The sequence below is a fragment of the Oryzias latipes genome, chromosome 18, assembly GCF_053564925.1.
Source record: "Oryzias latipes strain Hd-rR chromosome 18, Olatipes_Hd-rR_3.1".
Lineage (NCBI taxonomy): Eukaryota > Metazoa > Chordata > Actinopteri > Beloniformes > Adrianichthyidae > Oryzias > Oryzias latipes.
Genome location: NC_136254.1, coordinates 21,292,459 through 21,317,543, shown reverse-complemented (window position 1 = coordinate 21,317,543; position 25,085 = coordinate 21,292,459). Strand labels below are relative to the sequence as shown.

Here is a 25,085-nt window from a genome sequence, read left to right as displayed (position 1 = left end):
GATCCCAGGAGCTAAGCTGTCTGGGGCTTAAGCCCCTGGTAGGGTCTCCCATGGCAGACAGGTCCTGGGTGACGAGCCAGACAAAGAGCGGTTCAGAGCCCCTGATGAAAGGAAACAACAAGGACCCGATTACGTCGCCCGGATTGGCGTAACCGGGGCCCCACTCTGGAGCCAGGCCCGGGGTTGGGGTTCTCAGGGGAGCGCCTGGTGACCGGGGCTCTTCCCACGGGCCCCGGTCGGGCACAGCCCGAAGGAGCGACGTGGGACCACTCTCCCAAGGGCCCACCACCCATAGGAGACCTCAAAAGGGACCGGTGCAATGTGGTTTGGGTGGCAGTCGAGGGTGGGTGCCTCGGCTCCCTGGTTTCGCTGGCGGGGAAAGAGGCCGGAAAGACTAGGAAGACCCAAAAGTGCTGTGAGGGTCTGCTGGGAACATCTGGCTGAGCCCTCCGTCAGGGAAGTCTTTAACTCCCACATCCGGGAGAACTTCAAACACTTCAAGCTGAAGAAAGAGTCCTACCACGCCTGGCTGGCTTGCGGGACTCCAGAGGCAGCTGACAGGTATTGGCAGTCTAAGCGAGCTGCGGCCCGGACTGTTGCGGAGGCAAAAACTCCTGTCGGGAACTGTCCCACTGGACTGGCAGACAGGGGTGGTGCTTCCCCTCTTTAAGAAGGGGGACCGGAGAGTGTGTTCCAACTACAGGGGAATTACACTCCTCAGCCTCCCTGGGAAAGTCTATGCCAGGGTACTGGAGAGGAGAGTCCGTCCGATAGTCGAACCTCGGATTCAGGAACAACAGTGCGGTTTCTGTCCTGGTCGTGGAACAGTGGACCAGCTCTACACCCTATCTAGGGTGCTGGAGGGATTGTGGGAGTTCGCTCATCAAGTCCATATGTGTTTTGTGGATTTGGAAAAAGCGTTGGACCATGTCCCCCGTGGTATCCTGTGGAGGGTGCTCTGGGAGTATGGGGTCCGGGGAGCCTTCCTGAGGGCTGTCCGGTCTCTGTATGACCGGAGTAGGAGCTTGGTTCGCACAGCCGGCAGTAAGTCAGACCTGTTTCCGGTCCACGTTGGACTCCGGCAGGGCTGCCCTTTCTCACCGGTTCTCTTCATAGTTTTTATGGACAGAATTTCTAGGCGCAGCCAGGGCCGCAAGGTGTCTAGTTTGGGTAGTGAGGATGCTGTTGTCCAGGGTGCATTGGGGTGGTTTGCGGCCGAGTGGGAAGCGGCTGGGATGAGGGTCAGCACCACTAAATCTGAGGCCATGGTTCTCGACTGGAGAAAGGTAGTTTGCCATCTCTCGGTGGATGGAGTGTCCCTGCCCTAGGTGGAGGAGTTTAAATATCTTGGGGTCTTGTTCACAAGTGAGGGAAGACCAGAGCATGAGATTGACAGGGGGATCGAAGCGGCGTCCATAGTTATGCGGTTGCTGTATCGGTCTGTCGTGGTGAAGAGAGAGCTGAGCCAAAAAGCAAAGCTCTCAATTTACTGGTTGATCTTCATTCCAATACTCACCTGTGGTCATGAGCTATGGGTTATGACCGAAAGAACGAGGTCCCGAATACAAGCGGCTGAAATGAGCTTCCTCCGCAGGGTGGCTGGGCGCTCCCTTAGAGATAGGGTGAGAAGCTCGGTCACCCGCAGAGAGCTCGGAGTAGAACCTCTTCTCCTCCACATCGAAAGGAGCCAGTTTAGGTGGATCGGGCATCTAGTCTCCTGGATGCCTCCCTGGGGAGGTGTTCCGGGCATGTTCCACTGGGCAGAGGCCCCGGGGAAAACCCAGGACACGCTGGAGAGACTATGGCTGGCCTGGGAACGCCTCGGGGTCCCCCCAGAAGAGCTGGAGGAAGTGGCTGGGGCGAGGGAAGTCTGGGCATCTCTGCTTAGACTACTGTCCCCGCGACCCGGATAAGCGGAGGAAGATGGATGGATGTTTGTTAACAATCTGAACATTACAACAAATGCAAGTTTTTCTGCACGTTATGATGTAAAGATGGGTGGAGATAAAATGAAGCTGGAGAGTTTACGGGTGTATTCAGACTGGATTTATTGGCTTCCCTAAAAGCTCAACAACGTGCGTTCAAGCGCCTTCTTCCATTGGAAAGTCTAGATGAACGCACTTTCAGGCTTCTGGGTTCAAGCGTCGCTACACAAGTTGCTACAGCTGTTTCTATGAACAAAGCTCGCGGCCGTTGAACAGGCGTAGAAGGTTCAACCAGTTCAACTTTGACCAATCAGGAACTCTGGTTTAGGCATATGGATAGTGTCTTTTTTAGAGTCTGAAAATTAATCATGGAGGACTAATGAATAATTATGGTTTGTGCCCGACTGGAATTCTACGACACCAAGTCGGAATAGACCTAGGAAAGAAAAAGCTTGGAACAAGATTGAGTGATTGGCACCAAGCCTCTGCAAATTGTGAGTAAGTGTACAAGTATTAGCTACAGTCCAGTGTGAACACCATGTGCTAATGGTGCACACGCGCATCACATGCCTGGTGTGTATGTGGCTTAAGAGTAGATTTTCTTAGCAGATTCATGCTTTATTTATATAGAAGAAAACAGATCTAAAAAGGGTTGTTCTTGACAATTATCTTGTTAATATTTGTACCATATATTCTAGTGACAACATTAATATTGACAAATATATATATTTAAAGAAGAAAAGATAATTGTGTATCTAATAAAAAGATATCTGCCAATAAGTGTCTCCATGAAAATGTTGCATCCCTGAAACAACATTTTAAACCTTTGCTGTTTTATTAAACATGAAATCAATCTGTGGGAGTGCGATATTTGAATATAATGTTAGAATATATAATTAGAAAGAACACTGAGCCTATTGTAAAAGCAGCTGGTTAGTGGGTTCAAGCAACTTCCTGCTTCATGGGTGAAAGCCTTGTTTTTGCCAAAAGGTTCTAAACAAAAGGACATTCCTTTTTAGTTCTGTTATCTTAGGATTTTATTTGAACACTTTCATATTTTCGTTTTTTGTTAACCTCGTTTTGTGTTATAAATCAGAAACGTATAGATGGCTCTTCGGTCTTGAGCAGCTTTATTGTTCCCAAAATGTTGATGTTTCACCATCCAGTCTTTACTTCTAGAATAAAAAGATACTTTAGAACTTACAATTTTTTTGTTTGTTCACAAGATCCCTTTGGTAAGATTCTCTACCGCTAACAGCCCCTCCCACCCCCAACCTAACATTAGCAGTGCAACAAAAATGGCGAGCAATATGGGAGCTGTCCAGTTCTGAGCCAGGTGCTGATCGGACGAGGAAAACAAAGACGTATGTGGATCTAGTTGTCCGCAAATGGATGCATTGGAATGGAGCAGGGAGTTGCGGCCTTTTTTTCGTCTGCTCCTGATTAGCAATGATTTGAATAAAGAAATATTCATGACGTTGTCCAGTATGAGAAAAAGGCTACAAGAATGTTAAAAACGCCAAAAACACAATTTTCATTGGAGTGGGTCTTTAAAGCCTTGTTTCAACTGAGCAGTACAGTACGGTAAGGTGTGGTATGGTCCAGTTAATTCTGGTGAGCGTTTCCACTTAGTTGGATTCCACTTAGTTAAGCCTCGCTTCCACTGAGCGGTCTGTTTTTACTGTGTTTGCGTGGTGTAGACCGCTAGCGTATCGTGCGTCATTGTAGTGCGACAAAGAGGAAAGCAACAACAAGGGCGGTCATCCAGCAGCTCGTCTTTTCATTGCTTTACTTCTGATGCATCCTGTATAGCAAGAATTTTATTTAGTTTGTAAGAAGATTGTGGGCAGCTAAGAAGGCTTACAAAATTTGCTGACTTTAGCTTTAATGAGCGGCGCTTTCTAATGTCGTCATCACTTTCTGCCAAATCAACGGTAGCCACAGTGGCTCCGCCCCAACCGTTCCATTCCACTTATCAATGGACCTCCAATCGATAGGGGCCCTCAAGAGGTTCGGTCCGGAACTTTTTAACAGAAATGCTCAAAATACCGGTCAGTGGAGACTTTAACGTTTGGAGTGGGGTCATCTGGACCCCACAAGACAGTGCGCTGAACCTTTTTTCTTCTTTTCTTCAATTATTTGTGATCTTCACTGGTGTCTCTGGATTACACGAAATCCCCTCCACCTTTATCCACCTTTGTCATGGGAGGGATAACATGTCAATGTAAGGGTGGGGTCATTTTGACCCCACAAGGTAGCACAAGGGATACTTGAGTATGAGTACTACTACAGACCACGCGTGTGTAGTGTAGGAAGTATACTAACTAAATACTTCTTCAGACTAAATTTGAACATTTGAAGTTTGCTATAGATAGTATATAAAAAGTCGACTTTAAGTATACCACCCCACTTTCAGTACAGACTAAGTATATTTGGATTTCCTTTTTCCCCTCCATGATATTTCAGTAAAGATGTCTGCATATCTGTGCAAAAACGTGAAAATGGCAGAAAAAAAAACAGAGTAGTTTAGTGAGACTGAAAGGAGCTGCTCTGCACACAGTTGAAAGAGTAAACCCTGGGCGTGTGCGCAGAGGGAACACCAGCCGGGACATACATATGATGCCTCAGCCTGATGACGCAACAGGTTTACTCAATCGGCCCTGAAATGGTGAGGGACAGGATAATACATGCAGGCTTTCTTATGACCAAAAGCGGGCTGCGGACTCTGTCACTCACAGCTGTAACGTGACATGGTTACTGTCTTCTTCTTTCTTACTTCCCCCCCCCTTCTTTCGGCACGAGGAAATTAGCTTCCCGGGACCCACGCGACCTTTAATGATGGCGCACGTTCGGCTTCTGCTGGTGTCGGTCGTTTTCAGCGCGGTGGCGGTAAGTTTTAAACGTCGGCGGCCGTTTTGACACCTGTAGCGAAGAAACTGAGCGCGTGCCGTTTGATTTCAGCGAACTTCAAAGGCGGCTTCTGAACCTGGGGTTTCCACGGACGCGTTCAAAGACAGCAGGAAAGGTAAACTTTCACTTTAAAACCAAAAATTATTTGTAGATGCACAGTTAAGCGATTATATGCTTTTTCGTGTAAAAAAAAGCCAATTACGTTTTTTTAGCATCAAGATAACACATTTTTTTAACTTTTCTTTTTCATTTAGTTCTTACTACATCAGGAAAAGAATGCAAATTTCCATTTAGACAGGGAGGAAGGATCCATCACCACTGCATCTCCTCTTCCAGACCCTGGTGAGTCCTTTTCATTGACTTTATAAGAGAACTGGACCGAATCAAGTCATCCACAGAAAAAGACTTTCGTCGGGCTTCATCAACATAAAGTCAATTCAGTGGCCTTTTTTACCCTCTTCTTCTTCTTTTTTATATGGATATCGCTAATGTGGAGCCAGACGACATCAGTAGGCAGTGGTTGGTCCGAATCAGTCTGAGTCATTGTTTCTATGGCAACTGCTCTTGTCAATCTTGTTGTTGGAAGGCGACATCCCTACTACTCGAAAGCAGGCTACGCAAAATCTATCGAACGTTTGCCGTGAGACCATACTTTTATTGAGGCTTCTGATTGGTCAGTTTACAGCTTGATTACTCTTAAGAAAGGATATAATAATAAAGAATAGGATTAGCAAGAACATTTTTGAAATAAGTATCAGAGCAAGAATAGTTACTGTGACAAATAGAATAACTGAGTAATAGCTGTTTGTTTCTCTATAGAAGTCAGCAGGTACTTCCTGTTTGGAATGTGAGTGTGTGTGTTTGTGTGTGTGTGTGTGTGTATGGGGGGGGGGGTTATTCAGTCCACTTCTCATATACAGTCAATGGTCATTCTCCATACGTTTTAATGTAAAAGCTGCTAAAACAGGTCAAACCTTCTTTATTAGGTTCACATGTGTGGCGCCTAATGCAGCGCACATTGATGCTGCTACACCTAATTTACAGCTGGCAGTGATGAGGCAACACTTTGTGGTTTTTAATGAGGCAAAAGGAACTATTTTTTCTACTTTTTCTAAAGATCATGTCAGGAAAACCCCACATTATCTCACATTCCTACGATTTCTCCTGGGGGATACATCAACAGCTGCCACAATAAAACCTTTCTAATGAAACACATTTTTTCTCTTTTTTTTTTTGTAACCTGGCAACATCATCTTTTTTATTATTTTGGAAAAAGCGCTAAAGGGCTTTTCCAGCCCTCTTTGCTTGGAAGTGAGATAGGGGGGGTGAATGTTAAAAAGCTGAAGCAACTTGTTTTGCGACTGTTGCACGCGGCCCCACATCTTTTGTCCACCTACACGAAAAAGTTGCTGCAATATGTCACCACGTGTTTTTGTGTGTGTGTATGTGTCAGTAAGTGGCAGAGAGGTGAGTCACGCTGTTAGAGAGTGTCACGCCGCCTTCGCCGCTTTATGTAGGTTGGTTTAACCAAAACAATGACGTTTTGGGAATTTTGAGAACGTTTTTGCTAAGTAGGAGGCCAATTTTCTGGAGTAGATCTAGTAAGTGGGGATAGGCTCCAGCAACCCTGTGACCCTGAAAGGGATTAAGTGGGTTTGTAAAATGAATGAATGGATGGAATGTAGAACCACATGAGGACAGCTGTCATTTAGAATCACTTGCTGAAAAAAAGGGTCATAAGGCCCATAGGTCTACTACGTCAGGAATTATACAAAAAAGCATTTTAGCATATAAGCAGACTTCAGTGCGTCAATCATTGGGATTCATATATGTCTGGACACCCCACATCACAGAGTCCTTGTCCAAGGCTGCAGCAAGCACACAAAATTGCTGTTTTTACCTGTGTATCGCTCAGTCGCACATGTCTACTAGCTACATTTTAACTGTTGAAATGCTGACATTCTTCCGCATACTGGAACTCTTCAGCTGTTGATGCATTTCATGTAATTCCAGCAAAGTAGAGAAAAGGGATCTTGCACTGAAATGCAACACTGTACAATAGTGATGTGCTTATGCAATTTTCGTAAATTTGCTGAGAAAAGCAGCTTTGCACTGATATCCAACAAACTTTAAGTTTACATCAGCATAAAGTGTTGTTTTTTTCCGCTTCAGAATCAGCTGATTAACGTCGATCACATAAAGGCTTGTGATATGTCAAAGAGCGTGACTTATTTAGGTGTCATCGCCGAATCTCTCCGGTGTTAAACCTTGTGCTATCCTAGGCACTTTAACGTTGGGAGTTGGGTCATCTAGACCCACTAGACAGTGCGCTGAACCTTTTTTCTTCAATGATTTGTGATCTTCACTGGTGTCCATGGAATACATGAAATCTTTCAACCTTTATCCACCTTTGTCATGGTAGGGAGAACACGTCAATGTAAGGGTGGAGTCATCTAAGATAGCACAAGGGTTAAAGGGTTATTAAAGAAGCCATAGAAATCCCCCAGTCACTGTCATGAGAAGAAACTAGCGCCCCACTTCACGCCCAACTTTGCCCCCAAGTTTGTAAAACTCAAATATAAGGCTTTCAATTTCCTGAAATGCTTTGGGACTTGATCCATGCTCCTGCAGCACTGAGCTTGTAAAAATAACCCCCTTTGTGTGTAAAGAGCTGGACAAGTGAAGTACTTTTGCTGTATTTTTTTAATACTTATGTTTGAATACCGAAAATCTCTGGACTCGTATGGAATAACCACACACAGCTAGAAAAGTCTCATTAAAGGCAATATTTACACAAATTTTGGTCCAAGGTTACTTTGCTCCGTCCTTTGGGTTTCAGTTTGAGTCCTATCAGGAATGCAGTTTATCAGTAATCATCCACCCACTATGCTGGAAGGCAATGGCGGAACTAAGTGCAAATGGACACGAAATTGGGGAATATCAAGAGCAGTTACGGCCCGAAACATCGACAGGATAGATCCTTACTGTCTAAAGAAAGCCCAATCTATGATGGAACCAGCTCCAGAAATAATATATCTTGACTTGGTGAATTTTCTCCTGTCATGGAACCGGGTTTACGCTATGCTAAAGATGTGTCCACACAAGGGGCTACACACTCCAGTGTTCGTACACACACGCATCGGCTACACTAGCACGAGTGCTAAGTCCTAGCGGATAAACTCTGAAGTCAAAGGAGATTTGGCAATAATAACATTAAAAACATCAATTTTATCTGACTTTTGCCAAAATGAGCAAACTTATAGCTTAGTTTGAGTCACGTCCTGTTCCTGCTGTCGCTCAGTCAATACCATTTTTTGGTGGTTTCTCAACGATGACTGCAGGGGATCTAAAATATCCACGATCTGATCGTGGTTTTATGGTTTTTCCAGTTGTGGCAACCATAAACATCAGAGGTGTTGACCTTTATGGCACCTCAAATTTAAAAGAATCAACTCAGTGTCCAGCTTGTTGATGCTAGCAGTTGTTAAAGTATGTTCGGCATGGCGGACAGGAAGTTCGGGGATGTCATTTGCAACCCCTCTAAAGACTGGCTTTGGCTCCATCCACAAAGCTCTTCTTCCTCTCATCATTTGCTCTTCCTTGTTTCGGCTTGGTTTCCATGCCGACTACTTTTGTAATTTGGGATTTCCTGCCAGGGCAGCAGTTTAAGTTCATGTTCTACTCCAAAAAAACAGCATAAATCAAAAAAGGGCGTTTAAAATACCGACTAAAAAAACTGACAGGTAAAATTTAGCAGAGATAAAAAGAAAAGAGTAAAATGATTTTTATATAATAGTTTTTTGGTATTAAAATGTAAAAACTTCATTTTTAGTGTTACTTTTGTTGTTTTAAAAGAAACGTGAACAGATGTGGCATGTTAAATGGTGGAACCAAACAGTTTTTTTGCTGAGGGAAATTCCCGCCTTTTTGTTTACAAACCCTTTGAATATTTAGTTTAACTTAAAGGTGACTAAACCATGACTGTGTGGCCTTCCTGTTTGTCCGCCGCAGGTGTTCTCTCACGCACAACTTTGACCGGGACCGGCTGTGGGGCTTCTGTGCCTCAGAGGAAAACCAACCAGAGGGTTCGTTTATCCAACAGCGGAAATGAGCCGTTGATGCCGCTCCTCCTTTTCTTTAACTCTCCATCTCCACTCTCAGTTTTTCTTCACTCCCCCCGGCGGCTCGGTGATCCGTGCCGGCTGAAGCCGTGTCAGAATGGCGGCGACTGTAGGCATATCCCCGACACGCTCTCCTTCGAGTGCCTCTGTGCGGAGGGCTTCGCTGGAAGACTGTGCGAGCAGAGTACGGAGCTTTTCTGTGCTCATTTTCTCTGGTTTCCATTTGGAATGAGATAAAACCTTTCTGTGTTAGCCAGACGATGAGCAAATATATTGCACCCAAACTTGGAAAATTTTAAAAATATGTAATAATGCAGATTTATTTAGCAAAAGAAATGACAATTCTCCGTATTTTCCGCACTATAGGGCAAACTGAATTATAGAACGCAATGCAATGCCAATGAATGGTCTATTTTTTTTTCAGGTGCCACATATAAGGCGCATAAAGTGAGACAGAAGAGTCAGAGTTTTGTCTGTCAGTCAGACTTTATCAACTAAATTTATAGTAATTCTAGAACTTCTTTGTAACACGCTACACGTTAGCAACGTGTAGATTGACATTTTGGCAGAAAGCCATGTACCTATCAAAACTGCTTCATGATCAGTAAACACAACCAGAATAAAATCCTATAAAGTGCTCCGGATAATAAGACACATTGTCATTTTTTTGAAAAAACTGAAGGCTTTTAAATATACTATAATTATAGTATATGGAAAATACAGTATTTTTTTATGCATATGATGAATGAAAACAAACAAAGAAGAATCACAAATGTAAAATCTATCCTTAGATTGGATTCTCCACTGGAATTACGTCAATTGCGTAAACAGTTGAAGAGTAGTCAAAATTATGTCAACACAGAAGTTAGAGCTAATATGTTAAAGGGTTAAGCATGTAGAAAGGGCTCTATGGTGCCATTGATCGGCTTCAGTCTCCTCCATGATATGATGAAGCAGGTTTGGATGACGAATAAAAGGAAAATCTTTTAACGTATTTACCTTTTTTATGTAATAGATAAATAATTCATTATTCATAATTTCTCTTGTCTCCCAACAATTCAGAAAAGCCACATTTGTCTTGCAACCAAAACAGACAAATATAAAGGGAAAAAAAACCAACCCATCCATCATTTTTGTGCCTTTAGACATGTCTTCTCTTTGATCCCTTCTCACATTTCAACCTGCCTCCTTTCAGAGAAATGCTATGAAACCACACACTTGCGCTTTTATGACACCGGAGAGTCTTGGGGACGGATTCACCTGCGGAATGTGGAACAGTGCACGTGTGTGGAGGGGGAAATCCAGTGTCAAAGAGTTCCCTACACAAGTAAGAGCTGCGGCCAGCCTCCTTCAACTACCTTTACAGCTTCGCTCTGTGGCTCCATTTGTCACTGTTTGCTTTGACGACCTGTGCAGGTATCCAAGCTGTTAAACGGAAAAAAAAAGAACAAATTTCCTGATTTCCTGGCTCAGACGGATCGGACCTCCACCCAACCTAAAAGAACTGGTGTTTCTTATACGTAAACTCTCAGCAGAAGCAATAAAAGACAGGCCCCACCCTCTCTTTGATCACACCTCACCGCTCTAACCTGGCCATGGAAGTGCGGGCTGATTACATGAGTCATTGTGACTCAGGTGCTGTGTTACGGGACACACCCCGTGGGTCCTTATGGCGTGTTTTATCTCCACTTGTGGGATGATAATGGCTGTTCTCTGCAATTTTCTTTTTTTTCGTTGGACATCTCTGACACTGTGACGCAAAAAGAAAAAAAGAAAAGAAAAAATAGTTTTGTTTTACTTTCAGTTAATCCCCGTTTGTTTATTAAAATACAGTTATTTAAGTGTTTCATTCTGGCTGCATGCTGAAGAAATTGTAAAATATGAACGTGAAAGCTTTTCCCGTTTTGGGTTTTAGACTGGTGATGCGATGCATTTGTGTTTTGTTTCTCATGTTGCTTTGATGATTTATACGGGTTGACAGCTGTTGAGAATGAAACCAGTCGTGTTTTTTGCCTTGCACAGAATGCTGCTTCTAGAGGATAGATGTAGAAGTAGAGCAAGAGGTAACCCTTTCACTTCCGAGTTGAAGCTCTGTTAAAAACAAAACCAGCTGGAGCCAAGTCAGTTCATGAATTAACCAACAGGGGGCTGTTATACAAGGATATTAGTCTTGATTTAGTCAGAGTTTGAACCTGATTTCAAAGACTTTTGTTGTCTAAACCAGCCTGTCTGAGGCTGAATTGGGCTTCCATTTTTTTAGCCTGCAGTTACCCTTAAAGTCCAACTCAGATCATCTTTTGATCTATCTTCAAAGCGTTTCCAGTGGGTTTTTAAATTACGATGATGCCCTTCTTAGCCAAAATCAAAAAACCTGTGTTGTTTGCTAGGACATAGTTTCTGTAGAGCGGCAGTAGTTAGTCAGAAATTCACCCCTGAGTTGTGGGCGGGACTGTAGGCATGGAGCAACCAAACCCCCCTTTCTGTCACCCATATCTGAGTGGTTGCTGTTTTACATGCTCTCCCTCTAGCTCACAGCCACAAGCTAACATTACCGGTGCAACAAAAATGGCGACCAATATTGCAGATATCCAATAGTTTAGAGCCAGATTCCAGCTCAGACAAGGGAAACAAAGACGTACACGGATCTATTTGTCTCCAAGTGGATGCATCAGAATGGAGCGGAGCAGGGAGCTTGTGGCCCACCCAGTGTCTTTTCTATGTAAAAAACAACAATTTGAAAAAAGAAAAACTCAGAAATGCAAATTAGGCTTTATTTTCTCCTCCACCATGAGAAAAAATGCCACAATAACATGTCAAAAACACCAAGAACACCATTTTTATCAAAATGGGTCTCTAAATGTTGTACACATGCTGGTTCAGAGTCCGTCATTCAAAGGTTTTTTGTTTTGTTCTCTCTTTGTCCAGCGTGCCACTCAAACCCTTGTCAGAACGACGGAACGTGTCGTCTGATCACCTCCACGGGAAAGGAGGTGTGTAGCTGCCGGAGCAGCTATGCCGGTCCCCACTGCGACCTTCGTAAGTAAACCTAACAGGATCTGGCTTCATCCCAAAAAGTGGATGTTTCAGGCTGAAAATGCAGAAAAGCCCGAGTTTTTAGAGGATGCCGCATGTGCGGGAATGAGCTTTGGCTCCCATTAATCAGACTGGTGAATGACACACGCTCCCTCTTGGTAGTTTGTGACGTCTGCATGCCGGCAGTGTTCCTGCATGTGCATGTGCTTTGATGAATGGCGGCAGCTGAAGTCACCGCCGAGCGTGCATGCAGCTGCTGCAGGGAGACATCCAGGCATGCTCCCTAATCGCCTCATCACAAAGAAGTCTGTCGTCACAAACCGGCTCCGCTCGGGGGTGGGTGGGGGGGATGGGTGTGGTGTTGCCAAACCTGCAGAAACCACTGCATGTTTTTTTCGGCGTGTGACTCCCTGTGGTTTTTGTGTGCGCAGAGCCGAACACAGAGTGCTACAAGAGCAGGGGCACAGCTTACAGAGGAGTGGTGGACACCACGGTGTCCGGCGCCCGCTGTCTGCCGTGGAACTCAGATCTGCTCTATGACGAGCTGCACGTGGGCACAGTGGTTGCGCCCAACCTCAGGGGCCTGGGCGAGCACGGCTTCTGCAGGTGTGTGCGCTCAAAGCAGCTGATTGATGCAGCAGAAAAAGGATGTCGAGGATGTTACCGAGCGCCACAAACACGGCGGAGGTTATTGGGGAAAGTTCGCCTGTCTATACATAAATTCTATTGGAGCATCCAGCTTATGCTCCTTATCCTCACTTGTCGCTCAGGGGGTTGAAACATGAAAACAGGTGCCTAGCTTTGACAGTTACTATGGCAACCCAGCAGTCGCGGGACCCGCCATCCAAATGTTACGACCTAAAATGTCCATAAAAAACATTGGATTCAAAGACAGAGTCAACCAGCCGCTACGTACAACTTGCGCATATTGCACGGGTGGGAACTGGTCATACGTGAATAAGGAAGTGAGAAAAGTTGTTGTCTATACGAGAAGTTTTCACAGATGTATCACAAATGCACCACGGTAAAACCACGGAAGAAGTACAAACAAACGGAAACCGGCACTTCATGGAATTATTTCACTTTGACATTCAGAGCACTGAGCAGAAACCACATCGCGTCAACACCACGGTCAGCTTTGTTAATGTGCTAACCATTTAATTAAACACTCAGATTCCCCTGGTCCACACCGAGGGGAGGGAAGGGCCCCAGTGGGTGTCCAGAGCTGCAGCCACGCCCACTGCACCTGGCCACGTACCACGACTCAACTTCCGTCACATAAAAACGCCAATCATACGTGGGCCGTGTCTGATAATTGCACTTTCTTAAACGCAAGTCATTATTGATTTGTGCAGCAATTGCACAATTTTAACGTGATATGTGCGTTGTACACGCGCTATAAAACGTAAACATTGGTGGTACATACGTGAAAAGTCCATTAGGCATACATGGAACAGTCGCAGAAATTATGCACAATTGCATTTGATTTATGTAATCATTTTGCATAAAATGCGTAGTAATCAAACACATTTTTTTTTCAAATCGGTAGACTCGTTGGGTGAAACCCTTGACGGACATATGCACGCATCGACAGACGCAGGGAACACTTTGTATTATTATGAATTACGTATGTATCACAAAAGATCGAGATTTCATTCCTGGAAAATGCACAAATTGTACATAGCGACAGCGTGACACGGTCTTAAGCTCACATGAATGTGTAGCAAAAACTGGGACCCATCTGGAAAAGTTCTGTAAGAAAAATTTCAGCTTTAAAACCAGAAGCAACAAGAATAAATCATAGCTTATTTGAAAAAAAAGTTTAGAAGCTGCTGCTATAACTGTGTTTCTGTGTGTGCAGAAACCCAGATGGGGACCAGAAGCCGTGGTGCTACACAGTAAATGACAGCGCCATCTCCTGGGAGTACTGTGATGTCCCTACTTGTGTGAAGCCTTCGTGTGAGTAATGACAGGAAAGGGGAGCAAAGTGTCGCCTCTGTGTGGTCTGTTGAAAGCTGTCTAATGTCCTGTGGATGTCTAGGACACACTAAATGGCAAGAAAATCCACAAAACAAGACAGAAAAGGCTTGTTTCGCTACAAAACACAATTTTAGAACTTGTATTTAAATTATAAAGCAGGTAAAGATGGACAGAAAAAAAGATGACTAGAAATACTGGAAAAAGACCACAGAGACAGAAAAAAAGCTTGATAATTTATTTGCATCATTAGGCATTAGGCAAATGTCCTTTTTTCTGTCTGAATGTCTTGGCTTTGTTGATTTTTACAATTTTTTGGGACTAATGTAGCCTTAAACATTTTTTAGGTGTAAAATGAGAGAACTGAGCTTTTTTCAGGGTGGCTGGAATGAGGTGGGGTGCTTTTGGGATGTGGGAATGCCTTTGTCTTCTTTACATGGAGTGTATATGAGAACTGGACTGAGTGACTGAAGTACGCACTGGCTCAAAAAAGTCAAAATCCCAAAGATTTTTAGTAGGAACATTTTTTTTTCACGATTTTTTCTCTGTAGTAAAAGTTACTTAAGTTATAAACTGACCAATCACATCCATCGATAAAAGTATGTGGTCTCACATCAAACATTTGAAACGTTTGATTGAACAGATTCTACCAAGTCAGCTTTCAGTTAAATTCAATTTCAATTCAATTTTATTTGTACAGCCAAAATTCACAACAACAGTCGTCTGGGCTTCGTATCGGTTATAAATGGTAGGGGTGTGGCCTTTCAACAAGCTCACTCCTGATTGGAGAGAGTAGTTGCCATAGAAACGACGACTCAGACCGACTCACTGCTTACTTACTCTGGTTTCAACATAGCAGCGTATGTATTGCGAAAAAATGCCGACTAAATTAAGTAATTTTGTCAGAACCGGAGGTTAAGCATTTTCTATGGATGACATCACACTCACTCTGTCCAGTTCTCATATACAGTCAATGGTTCTTCACGGAAAAGCTGGAGGAGGTGCTTTGGGAAGCCACAAACGGCCTACTCCCCCCCCCATGTTGTCGTGTTAATGCCATCTATTATCACATCAGCACAAAAATTCTTGTGATGACGAGATGTCATTATTGCAAAAAAATGGAAAAAAATAAAGGTACATGTCGTTATCACGAGAAAGTTGGGGGGGGGGCAAGGTAGGCCGTTCCATAAATACTTTGGCCCAATAATTGTAAAAATAACTTGAAGGTCTTGTTCTGTTGTCATGGTAACATTTTTTCCAACGTTGCTTATTTTGCTAAAAATTCACACCCTTCATACATAACATAGTTCCACATGAGAAAGAAAATCTGGTGGCGTGTCGGGAAAAAAAGTTTAGAAGAATCTCAGCTTCTCCTTTCATTTGCCTTTTTATTAACATCACAACAAGTGATACTGCATATATATAAAAGCAATAATTATTCATGAATGTCCTTCAGTATCCTAAACATCTCAGCCTTGTTTCTTTTTTGCCGTCACTGACACTTGACATTTTAAAAAAACAGATCTGCAGCTCATTAAAAGCTCCCACGTTTGATTAGAAAGCTTGCAGTTAAAATCAGAGTAAAACGTGCTGCGAATGCAGCTCATCTCTGCTGAACCGAGCACTTGAAAGCTGAGTTAAGGTCCAGTTAAAACCTTTTTTTCTTTTCTTTTTAAACTCAAGGAAGATATGTCAGGTGGAGCCAAATGTTTATGTAGTGAGTGGGATATGGCCCAGTTGGCTGTCTGACACCATGCCAAGGCTGTGAACAGAATTCACAAGCCTTCCCCATCTGCTGGGCCCTCTTCAGCATATGATTTATGTCACCAGGATGCTCCGTGGCCCAAACTTTATTAACATAAAGAACAGGAGACGACAGGTCGGTTCAAGAATATTCTGAAGTCATAGGAGAACCAGGAAAAATCCAGGAATTTATGCATCCATGCTAGGGCTGAAGGGGTTCATAGAATAAAAAACAAAAAAAACTTTATTGATACCACGAAGGTGGAATTACTGTTACCAAAGCTCTATTAAAAAAAGCAGATAGATCATAAATAATGCAAAAATACAATTTAAAAAAATATTAAGAATTATTAATTAATAACAACAATAATCATTGTTCATTGGGAATACTAAGCCATTTTAAAAAGCTAAAAATGTCCTAAAGATAACAGGTTAATAGGTGTTAGCTAAAATAACGGAAGTATATACAGTACAACATACCAAAAAGATTTAATGAAAAAAAAAATGAAAAAACATTTTTTAGGTTGCAAACTCTTGTAGCTAACTTCCCTAAAATAATGAAAAATATAAAAAGCTAGGCTAAGCTAAAGCCAAAATGTGAACTTTTTTTTTCAGTCAAAGCTAAAGCTAAACAGGATAGTGAAAAAAATAAACGCTGTGTGTTACCTATTTAAACCAAAAATGTTTAATGATGCTAAACTAAAGCTTTTATTTGTTTTGTTTTTGTCCTTTTTTGCTAAAGAATACGGATGAAAATGCTACATTTTACTCAAAGAAGAACAAATGATTGGAATTATCTGCTACACTTGTCAAGTTAAATGCTTAATGCTACATTAAAGGGCCTATTTTATGCCATTCTTTAGCTTTTCAGAGTAGGAAAAATGTATGACTATATTTGATAAAATATTACCTTTGGCACACTACAGAATTATATTTTTAATGAAATATTAGTTATTTATAAAAATGATAAAAGGAAAGCGTAGCTCAACGTGAAAAGTGTTAGCCTGGGGGCGGAGCTGGCAGCACAGACACTTCCAGGAAGGGGCGGTTCCCCCACCTTCATGCAAATGAATTTGAGGACCCACCACTTATATGGATTGGTGCATGAATGGATCAAAATACGCTTTGAGGTTGTCGTTTTTTGTGTGGGATGAACATTATAATACACTTAGAAGCTCAAAAAGTTTATATGACCCTTTAACTTCATAAACTAAAATATATGAGAAAAGCTGAACAATACTGTGAAAAAATATTATATTACATACCAAAACAAGTGACATTAGCTAAAATTCGATATTTTAAAATTGATATAAAAAAAACATATTCACTCATAAAACCTTCGTAATTAGTGCTAAATTAGCTGAACAATGTGAAAGTGTTTAAAAAAGCAGCATAAAGCTGGAAAAAAAACTATACTTAGTTCTAAAAGGACACTTTTATAGATCACATGGTTTGGGCATTCTTTGCATTATTCTAAGTAAAGATGTATTCCACCATAGCTAAATAATCTTTAGCATATAGCAGAGCTAGCTTTTTCATGCCTTGTTTTAAGCAAAAAGAAATGTTTTTTTAGTAACTAAATACACCAACTGGTGCAGCTCGGACACATCCTCAGTGATGAACCCAGGGTCTTGGGGTGTTTCGGGTCTTAGATCATCATACACCCTCACCTGGGCGACCCAGCCGGGGGTGATCAGTCCCCAGGTTGTGTCCGAGCAGCGCTACACCACGAATCTGCCCTCTTGATCCACAGCCACCTAGAGGCTCTTTCTGCTGCCTCACTGATGGTTTTTTAAAGATTTATATAAAGTACAAACTGATTTTTTTTAAAGTCCAGAATTTATTTTTGATTTTACATGCTGAAGAATATTGGTAAAGTATATAGGTAACACGACCACATTATTGTAAAATGTTGATTAGTTTTGAGCAGATTTGAGTTGGAATTGCCCGCCTGTTTCAGAAATAATCTCCGTTTTGAACTTTTTCAGCTTTTTCTCCGAGGACTTCGCCGTTCAGGGTTTCTACAACTGTGAAAAAGCCCACCTCCACCACAAAAACCAAAAGCCCCACGTGCGGGATGAAGCACAAGAAGAGGCTAACGCTGCCCAGGGGCCGAATCCTGGGTGGATCGTCAGCTTTGCCAGGTAGCCATCCGTGGATGGCAGCCATTTATATTGGAAAGTCAGACTTCTGCGGCGGCAGTCTGATCTCTTCCTGCTGGATCGTCTCTGCAGCTCACTGCTTCCTTAGCAAGTACGCAATGCCACACAGGTGCAGTTGTCATCAGCTGTTGTGTTCGCCTTGCTGCAATTTAAACCACATTACGGCAAATAACACAGGAATACAGGCTAGTTTGGGGGAAAAAAGGGAACTGTGCTCTTTTAATGGCTCTCAGATGCTCATGGTTGAAGAAGAGGTCAGAAGCAGAAAAAAAAATTCTAAGGAGGAACATAAAAGAGAACCCAATAAAGCAAAAATGACAGCAGCACAAGCATCTCCTTTGATGTCAGAAAGCAGGAGCCTCGTTACCCACCAAAATCTGACTCAACAGAGCTCAATTTTTTACAATCACGTCCTATTAAATAGATCAAGGCGTCATCTATCAAAGGTTTGACATTGTAATTGCTAAATGATGTTTAGGCCTAGTTTTAATTGATCGGTTTATGATACAATTCCATTTATGATGAAATTTTGAAGGAAGAGATCAAATTACCTTAAAACAAAGCATTTTGAAAAAATAAAAGCTGACCACAAAGAGAAGGTAAAATGCTGATAAGATTAAAAAAAAAACTTTTTGGAAAATATATCTGTTTATTTAAGGAGCACAGAAAGTTTAATCAATCTCTCCACTGTTTTCTTTTTTTGACAGATGTGCTAAAAGGGTTTAGTTTGATCATTTTCTTTTCAAAATAAAGTCTTTTTTTTTCAAGGTCTGTATTTTTAGGTCATAAAAACACTTTTTTTTTTTTTTTTTGTCTCTCACAGCTGAAGTGTATCCATGACACTTCAACATTACAGACCTCTCTTATCTTTTTAATAGAGACACAATCAAAAGTGGTGGAGATACAGAAATAAGGACATTTCTGTCCTAGTGTGCAAGGGAATGATGTGTGCTGCAGACAAATCTACTTTTTTCCCTCATTGCAATGACAAAAATGCAAAAAAGGGTCTTCTTTTATTTTGCAGTACAGCTATATGGTTACTGCAATAAAAATAATATTGTTATAAAAATGCAGAGAAACTCATACTTTTTATTTATAAATTTACTTGTTTCTTTTTTATTTTTAGTTTATAGTATTGGTGTTCATCAACTTCATCAGATTAGTACTATTACACCTACTGAAAGGTTACAATTTAGACATTTTAAGACTTAAGACGCATTAAAATTGCAACATAACTGACTGAATAGTTCAACTATTCGAATTGAATTTTAAAAACATTGAAATAAAGTCCTGCATTTATTCGAGAGATTGTAACTGTAAAAAACAGTGTGCAAACCTTTATGGAAAGGTTTTTCACATTTTTCTTTCAACAACAATTTAATTTCTAGCATAATAGGTTTGTAAAATGATCCGGAAATAGCAAAACAAATGAATTATTTTAATAAATAAGGATGCAGGATCAAAATTTTGCAGCAGCATGCGCAGGTTGTTAGAAAATCTCCTCTGAACTTTCCCTTATCTGCCTGCTGCAGCTGTCCAGCAGACCTCAAACATGCAATGGAGGAGAAACGTTGTGTTGAGATAATCTGGGATGTGCCCAGATGGGAATATTTGTAGGGAAAAGTACAGGTGTTTTGTGAGATTCTTTGACTAAACATGAAAAGTGTCTCCGTACAGCCCCCTGAAGTCGCAGCTGCGCGTGGTGCTCGGCCAGCACTTCTTCAACAACACCAAATTCCTCAGTAACCACTCGCGGATCTTCGAGGTGGAGGACCTCATCTTACCCAAACACTTCTCCGTGTTTAACCCGACGCTACACGACATCGGTAACAATTCAGACAGTCACTCCTGACCTCTCTCTGTCTGCGCAGCTGTGCATCATTAAGCAGCTGCTGCCCCCCCCCCCCCCCCCTCCCCGGCATAAGCACAGTCTCAGAGTCTGCCTTCTGCTTTCAAGCTCATTTGCCTGTTTATCATCGGCCGGCTCTCTGTTTGGCAGTTCTGATAAAGCTGAAGAAGCAGGACGGGCGGTGTGTGAGGAAAAGCCCCTTCATCAGGCCAATTTGCCTCCCAGAGAAAAACATGCAGTTCCCTGACGGCTACTGCTGCACCATCAGCGGCTGGGGGTACACGCAGGAGAGTGAGTGATGCTTGCTTTGTCCCGAAGATTTTTATCCCCTTCCAAAAGTTTGAATATATTTATTTACAAGCAAAGAAAACAAATAAGTCATTTTTCAGGAGCTGGATTTCCTCAATTATTCCCAAAATGCATTGCATACACAAAGTACAAAAAAAAGAAGTAACAGTCCTTTTTCTTTGACATTTATGACATTGAATTGGCCTTCAGTTTGGAGACGGCACTAAAAGTCAGGGAAGCAACTTGGTTTAGCCTAAAATGATGACGATAATGTAAGATAATAGAAAAAGTTTTCCGAAAAAAACTTGTACCAATACAAAGGAAAGATGGGATTTCCTAGAACAGTACCACTTTAATGACCCACTAGAATGAAAATGGTGTTTTTGGTGTTTTTAACATGTTCTTGTGCATTTTTCTGATGATGGACGACATATGTTAAGAGAATTAAGTGTAAACTCGTACTTCTGAGTATTTCTTTCTTCAAATCGTCGTGATTTGGGAGCAGATGCAAAAAAGGCAGTCAGAGAAAGCTTGTAAGTTTGATGTAGAAGCTTTTACGGCAAGCCACAAGCTCCATTCGGATGCATCCGGTTGCAGACAAATAGATCTACGTTTTGTTGCAACATAGTCAGAGATTCTAGGATAAAGTGAGAATTGTCCCTTGTTTATTGGACAATATAGACTATCACGTAAAAGTTCAAAAATGTCCACAGACTTTTTTCTGTTCTCTGCAAACTTTTCTACTCAATCTTTTCATTTTCTAAACTCTCTTTATCCATTGTGGAGTCTCAGAGTAGCTGGAGCCTATCCCAGCTACTGTTAAACAAAGGCAGGGTCATTGACTGTATATGAGAACTGGACTGAGCGACCCCCTCCCCTCTTGCATTCTCTCTTTGACGTGGTAGGGATGTGAACTTCCAATAAGCTCGCTCTTATTTGTCGGGAGTGGTTGCAATAGAAACGTTGACTCATTCTGACTTGAACCAACACAGTGGAGCCCATATCACGAAAAAATGGCGAATGAACCAATTTCATTTCATCGGAGCCGGAAGTAAGCCATATTTATTTATGGATGAGATCCCACTCCGTTACAAAGTGGGCGAGGACAGCTCTGGACAGCTCGCTTGTTCAATATTTCACAATGTTAGCAACTGCTAAGACAATTGTCTAGAACAAAAAGAGAACATTTGTCGCATTTTTTACTTCCTGGTGTCACATTCTTCACTGTTGCCTGTTTTAAAGACCAAACAGGCTTTCCAAAAAAACGTAATTTTATTGCCAAAAAGTGACGCAAAGAAGTAGAGAACCTACAAAACACAAACTGTCTTACATTTTTGTATAGCAAAATATAATTGTTCCTTTACAAAAAGTAGAAGATATGATGGATTCTGCATTATTTATTATTATTATTTTGCTTTTATTCCCCTCAAAGCTAATAATGTCAAGTATAAAGAGTATCTGCACAATTTTTAGATACTTAGTATTATAGAAGCTTGTTCTGTACAATCTGTACAGATAGAGGAAGACAAATATTAGACTAGAGTGGAGTTTCATTTTCTATTTTTTTGGTTTTACAGAAGCTCGGGATTATTCTCCACTGCAGGAGGCAAACGTTCGACTGATTCCTCATGAAACCTGTAAGAAACCGGAAGTATATGGAAACCATGTGACGAGTGACATGATCTGTGCGGGCCTGGACTGCGTGGACGCATGCCAGGTAGGAAAACACGTCTCCATACTGGCCGTTTTGATCAACTAAAGCTCATTTTGACAACAAAGTGTCCAAATGCAGATCGATGTTTAAGTCAAGCCTTAGTCACATGCACCCGTGCGGGTTTTTGGGTTGTCCGGGCCCGGGCGCCATTTTAGCTGGAGTACAGTTGTACCTTTGAGGATGGAACGTACCATTGTTGTGCGTGTGGTAAAGGCCGTGTCACACAGTCACCACGTACATTTCGTGCATTTTCCATGTATGTAATTTCGTTCTTTCATGATACATGCATGATATAAGTAATTCAGAAGTTGTACACGTCTGCACGTGAAATTAGTTTTGAAATGTTCCAAAACTTTGGTCGGTTGAGAATTACGCAGTTCATGTGTAATTTACGTAGTCTATACCCAAAATTATTACATAAATCTTACGCTACTGTGCGTGATTTTTGCGAGATGTTGTAAATTTGTGGCTTTCCACGACTGTTCCACATATGTTCAATGGACTTTCCAAGCCTGTATAACCTTTTAATATTGCACGTATGGCGCACATATCACATCAAAATTACGTAATTGATTTTAGTGTGGGTCACCTGTGTGCCCCGTACAGATATTCCCATTTTTTTTAAACCGTAGTCCGTATCCTACAACGGAGTTTTACGGCACGGTGAGAGAAAATTTCTGGAGGATACTTTTATTCTCTCCTCATTTACAGGAAAAAAAAAGTTGAAATGGCAACATTAAAGTCAAATCAAAGTTTCGAAAAAAAGGCGAAATGTTAATTTATGTTACTTTATTTTCCTTTTCATTCACATACCCAGACGTCCATTTGTCACATTACGTCATTAACCTGTCATGTGCAGAACACCAATGGAGGAGGGGGGAACATTGTTTTTCCCGTTTCAGCATAAAACAACAAAGATAAATGAAAATAGTCTTGTTATATTAGCATTAGAGCGTTGAAATGCCAAAAAGAGTGTGCCTCCTCAGACTGATTGAAGTGGACAGCTGCAGGGTTACCGATGTCTTCATCAACGGGCTGCAGAGATCTTGCAAACCACCCATCAAGACTCGGCTTTACTTCTCTCGTGCAACATTTCGACTTTTTTCTCGAAACTTTATTTCAACTTTAATCTTGCCATTTCGACTTTTTTCTCTGTAAATGAGGGGGGAAAAAATTATCCTCCAGAATTTTTTTTCTCACCGTGGCCCTAAAACTCCGTCATATTGCATATATGGCACACATATCACATCAAAATCACGTGCGGGTCACCTGTGTGCCCCATCCAGATTTTCCCATTTTTTTATTCCAAAGTCAGTCCGGATTCACCTGGAAGGGCAGTTGTGACTTCAGTATAACCCTTGTGCTATCCTAGGCACTTTAACAATGGGAGTTGGGTCATCTAGACCCACTACACAGTGCAATTAACCTTTTTTCTTAAATGATTTGTGATCTTCACTGGTGTCCATGGATTACATGAAATCTTTCCACCTTTGTCATGGTATACCATGTTCTCCCTATAGGGAGAACACGTCAATGTAAGGGTGGGGTCATCTAGGATAGCACAAGGGTTAAGACAGGTGAGGTTCCAGGTCAACAGTGTTAAAAAGTGGGGCTCAGCCATCACTCCGTAGACTTTATTTACCTGTGTTCTTCATCGCCAGGGTGACTCAGGAGGCCCTCTGGCCTGCGCGAAGGGTGACGTGAGTTTCCTGTATGGGATCATCAGCTGGGGAGAAGGCTGCGGGCGCGTTGGGAAACCCGGAGTTTACACAAAGGTGGTGAATTACATCGACTGGATACAGTCTGTGATCAAACGCAAGGCCAAAGCTTCATGAAAGCACCAAACGGACATTATAGAATATCTCTTTATTGCATAATATATATATATGTGTTAAAAATAGTTTTTTTATGAGATGTTTCTCACTGTGAACAATGTTTCTGACTGAATAAACTTTTTATGACTTGACAAAACTTTGTGTGTCATTAAAGGGAACGTTCATAACAGTAGGAGCTGAAACTGGGTTGTTTACCAGCTGTCTTTACTGGAATCCTCAACGAAAACATGTATTTCTAACACAGTTTGCATCATTTATAACACTTGAATTTAACACTTTTTTACCTTGTGGTCTATATTCGCCAATCTACTGAGCATCGATGCACACTGGTTTTTTGCAGAGAATTCTGGGAAATTTCGAGGGCACTCAAATTCATTTGACTATCAATCTTGATCGTGATATGTAAAAATGGCCTTTATGCATGACTTCAAAGTATTTTGTGTTTATTTTTTTTGAATAGATTCTGTGCTTTCAGTTTTTGTCGTTTTTTTTTATCCTATCATGTTTTTGTACATATCTGAACCAAATAGTAATTTTGAGCTTTTATAATTGATCTATTTCCTGGTTTATTGGTCTATTACTTTATATTTAAAAAGAAAAAAAAATGATGACAATATTGAAGGAAAATCAAAAGTATTAAATCAAATCCAAAATCAAACAACAGAAAGATTACAATATAGTACCACTTAAGAGATATACAAGTACGTTCTAAAATATGTTCTTAGAAATGAATTTTATTAGAACAAACAGCAAAAACTGCTGCAAAAAAGTGAGTTTTTAAATAGAGTTTGTACCTTAGGATTCTGGATTTTATTATTTATACTTTTTAGTCCATACAATCCAGACATGAATTAAAAATGCAACTTTTTACTTAACTTTAATCTCAGAACTTTCAAAAAAAAAATTTGAAAGATTTTCTAAAATTTACATTTATTAAAAATTGACTCAATTTGTAATCACTGCAAAAGAGAAAAATGAAAATAAACCTTTTCTCCAAAAAAAGTCTAAAATCCTAGAATTTTTTATTTTCTTGGGTCTTTCAGTTATAGAATTCTGACCTTTGTTCTGAAAAACTTCATTTAAACTTTTTTATTATCATCAATGTTTTCTGAATATCCGACTTTTTCCAAGATTCTGATTCTAATTTAAGTAAAACATATTTTTACCACAAAATCAAGACTTTAATAACTATTTTCCTTATATCCAGTTTGATCTTAGAGCTTTAATCTTTAGTCAAAGAAATATATATTAATCTCAGAATTGTGTCTTTAGCCGAAAAAGTTTAAATTTAACTTAAGACATTTGACACAATATTCTAAAATAGGCCTGAAATTAATGAGGTTTTTTTTTTCTCCAAAATTCTCTTAAATCAAAATTTATTGTTTTTCAATTATAGAATTCTGACTTTTGTTCTAGAAAAATTTTCTTCTTATTAAAGATTTAAGAATCTATTTTCATCTTTTCCTTAGAATTTTGCCTGTTAGATTTTTACTTTTCAATAAGTTAAATTTTGAAATTTAGCCCTTTT

At 41.1% G+C, this 25,085-nt stretch overlaps 1 protein-coding gene across 2 annotated transcripts; it reads left to right on the top strand.

Annotated features, from left to right (window-relative positions):
• The first annotated feature begins 4,478 nt into the window (after positions 1-4,478).
• hgfac (HGF activator) lies at positions 4,479-23,693 on the top strand. 2 transcript variants are annotated; one of them, XM_078935737.1, is made up of 15 exons: positions 4,480-4,593; positions 4,736-4,814; positions 4,887-4,950; positions 5,090-5,177; positions 8,847-8,920; positions 8,997-9,140; positions 10,152-10,283; positions 11,882-11,992; positions 12,421-12,595; positions 13,851-13,948; positions 17,698-17,962; positions 19,549-19,697; positions 19,871-20,011; positions 21,586-21,725; positions 23,384-23,693. In XM_078935737.1, exons 2-15 carry the CDS (start codon positions 4,761-4,763, stop codon positions 23,555-23,557), a joined length of 1,809 nt encoding a protein of 602 aa, XP_078791863.1. In that variant the 5' UTR covers positions 4,480-4,593; positions 4,736-4,760; the 3' UTR covers positions 23,558-23,693. The 2 variants fall into 2 exon arrangements, with proteins under 2 accessions (XP_020567298.1, XP_078791863.1); XM_020711639.3 differs by lacking the exons at positions 12,421-12,595; positions 13,851-13,948 and having other exon boundaries at positions 4,479-4,814.
• Positions 23,694-25,085: the final 1,392 nt, after the last annotated feature.

Coding starts and splice junctions, on each gene's coding strand:
- hgfac (XM_078935737.1), top strand. CDS start 4,761: ATGATGGCGCACGTTCGGCTTCTGCTGGTGTCGGTCGTTTTCAGCGCG. Junction 4,815..4,886: donor TCGTTTTCAGCGCGGTGGCG/GTAAGTTTTAAA, acceptor GTTTGATTTCAG/CGAACTTCAAAGGCGGCTTC. Junction 13,949..17,697: donor TACTTGTGTGAAGCCTTCGT/GTGAGTAATGAC, acceptor GAACTTTTTCAG/CTTTTTCTCCGAGGACTTCG.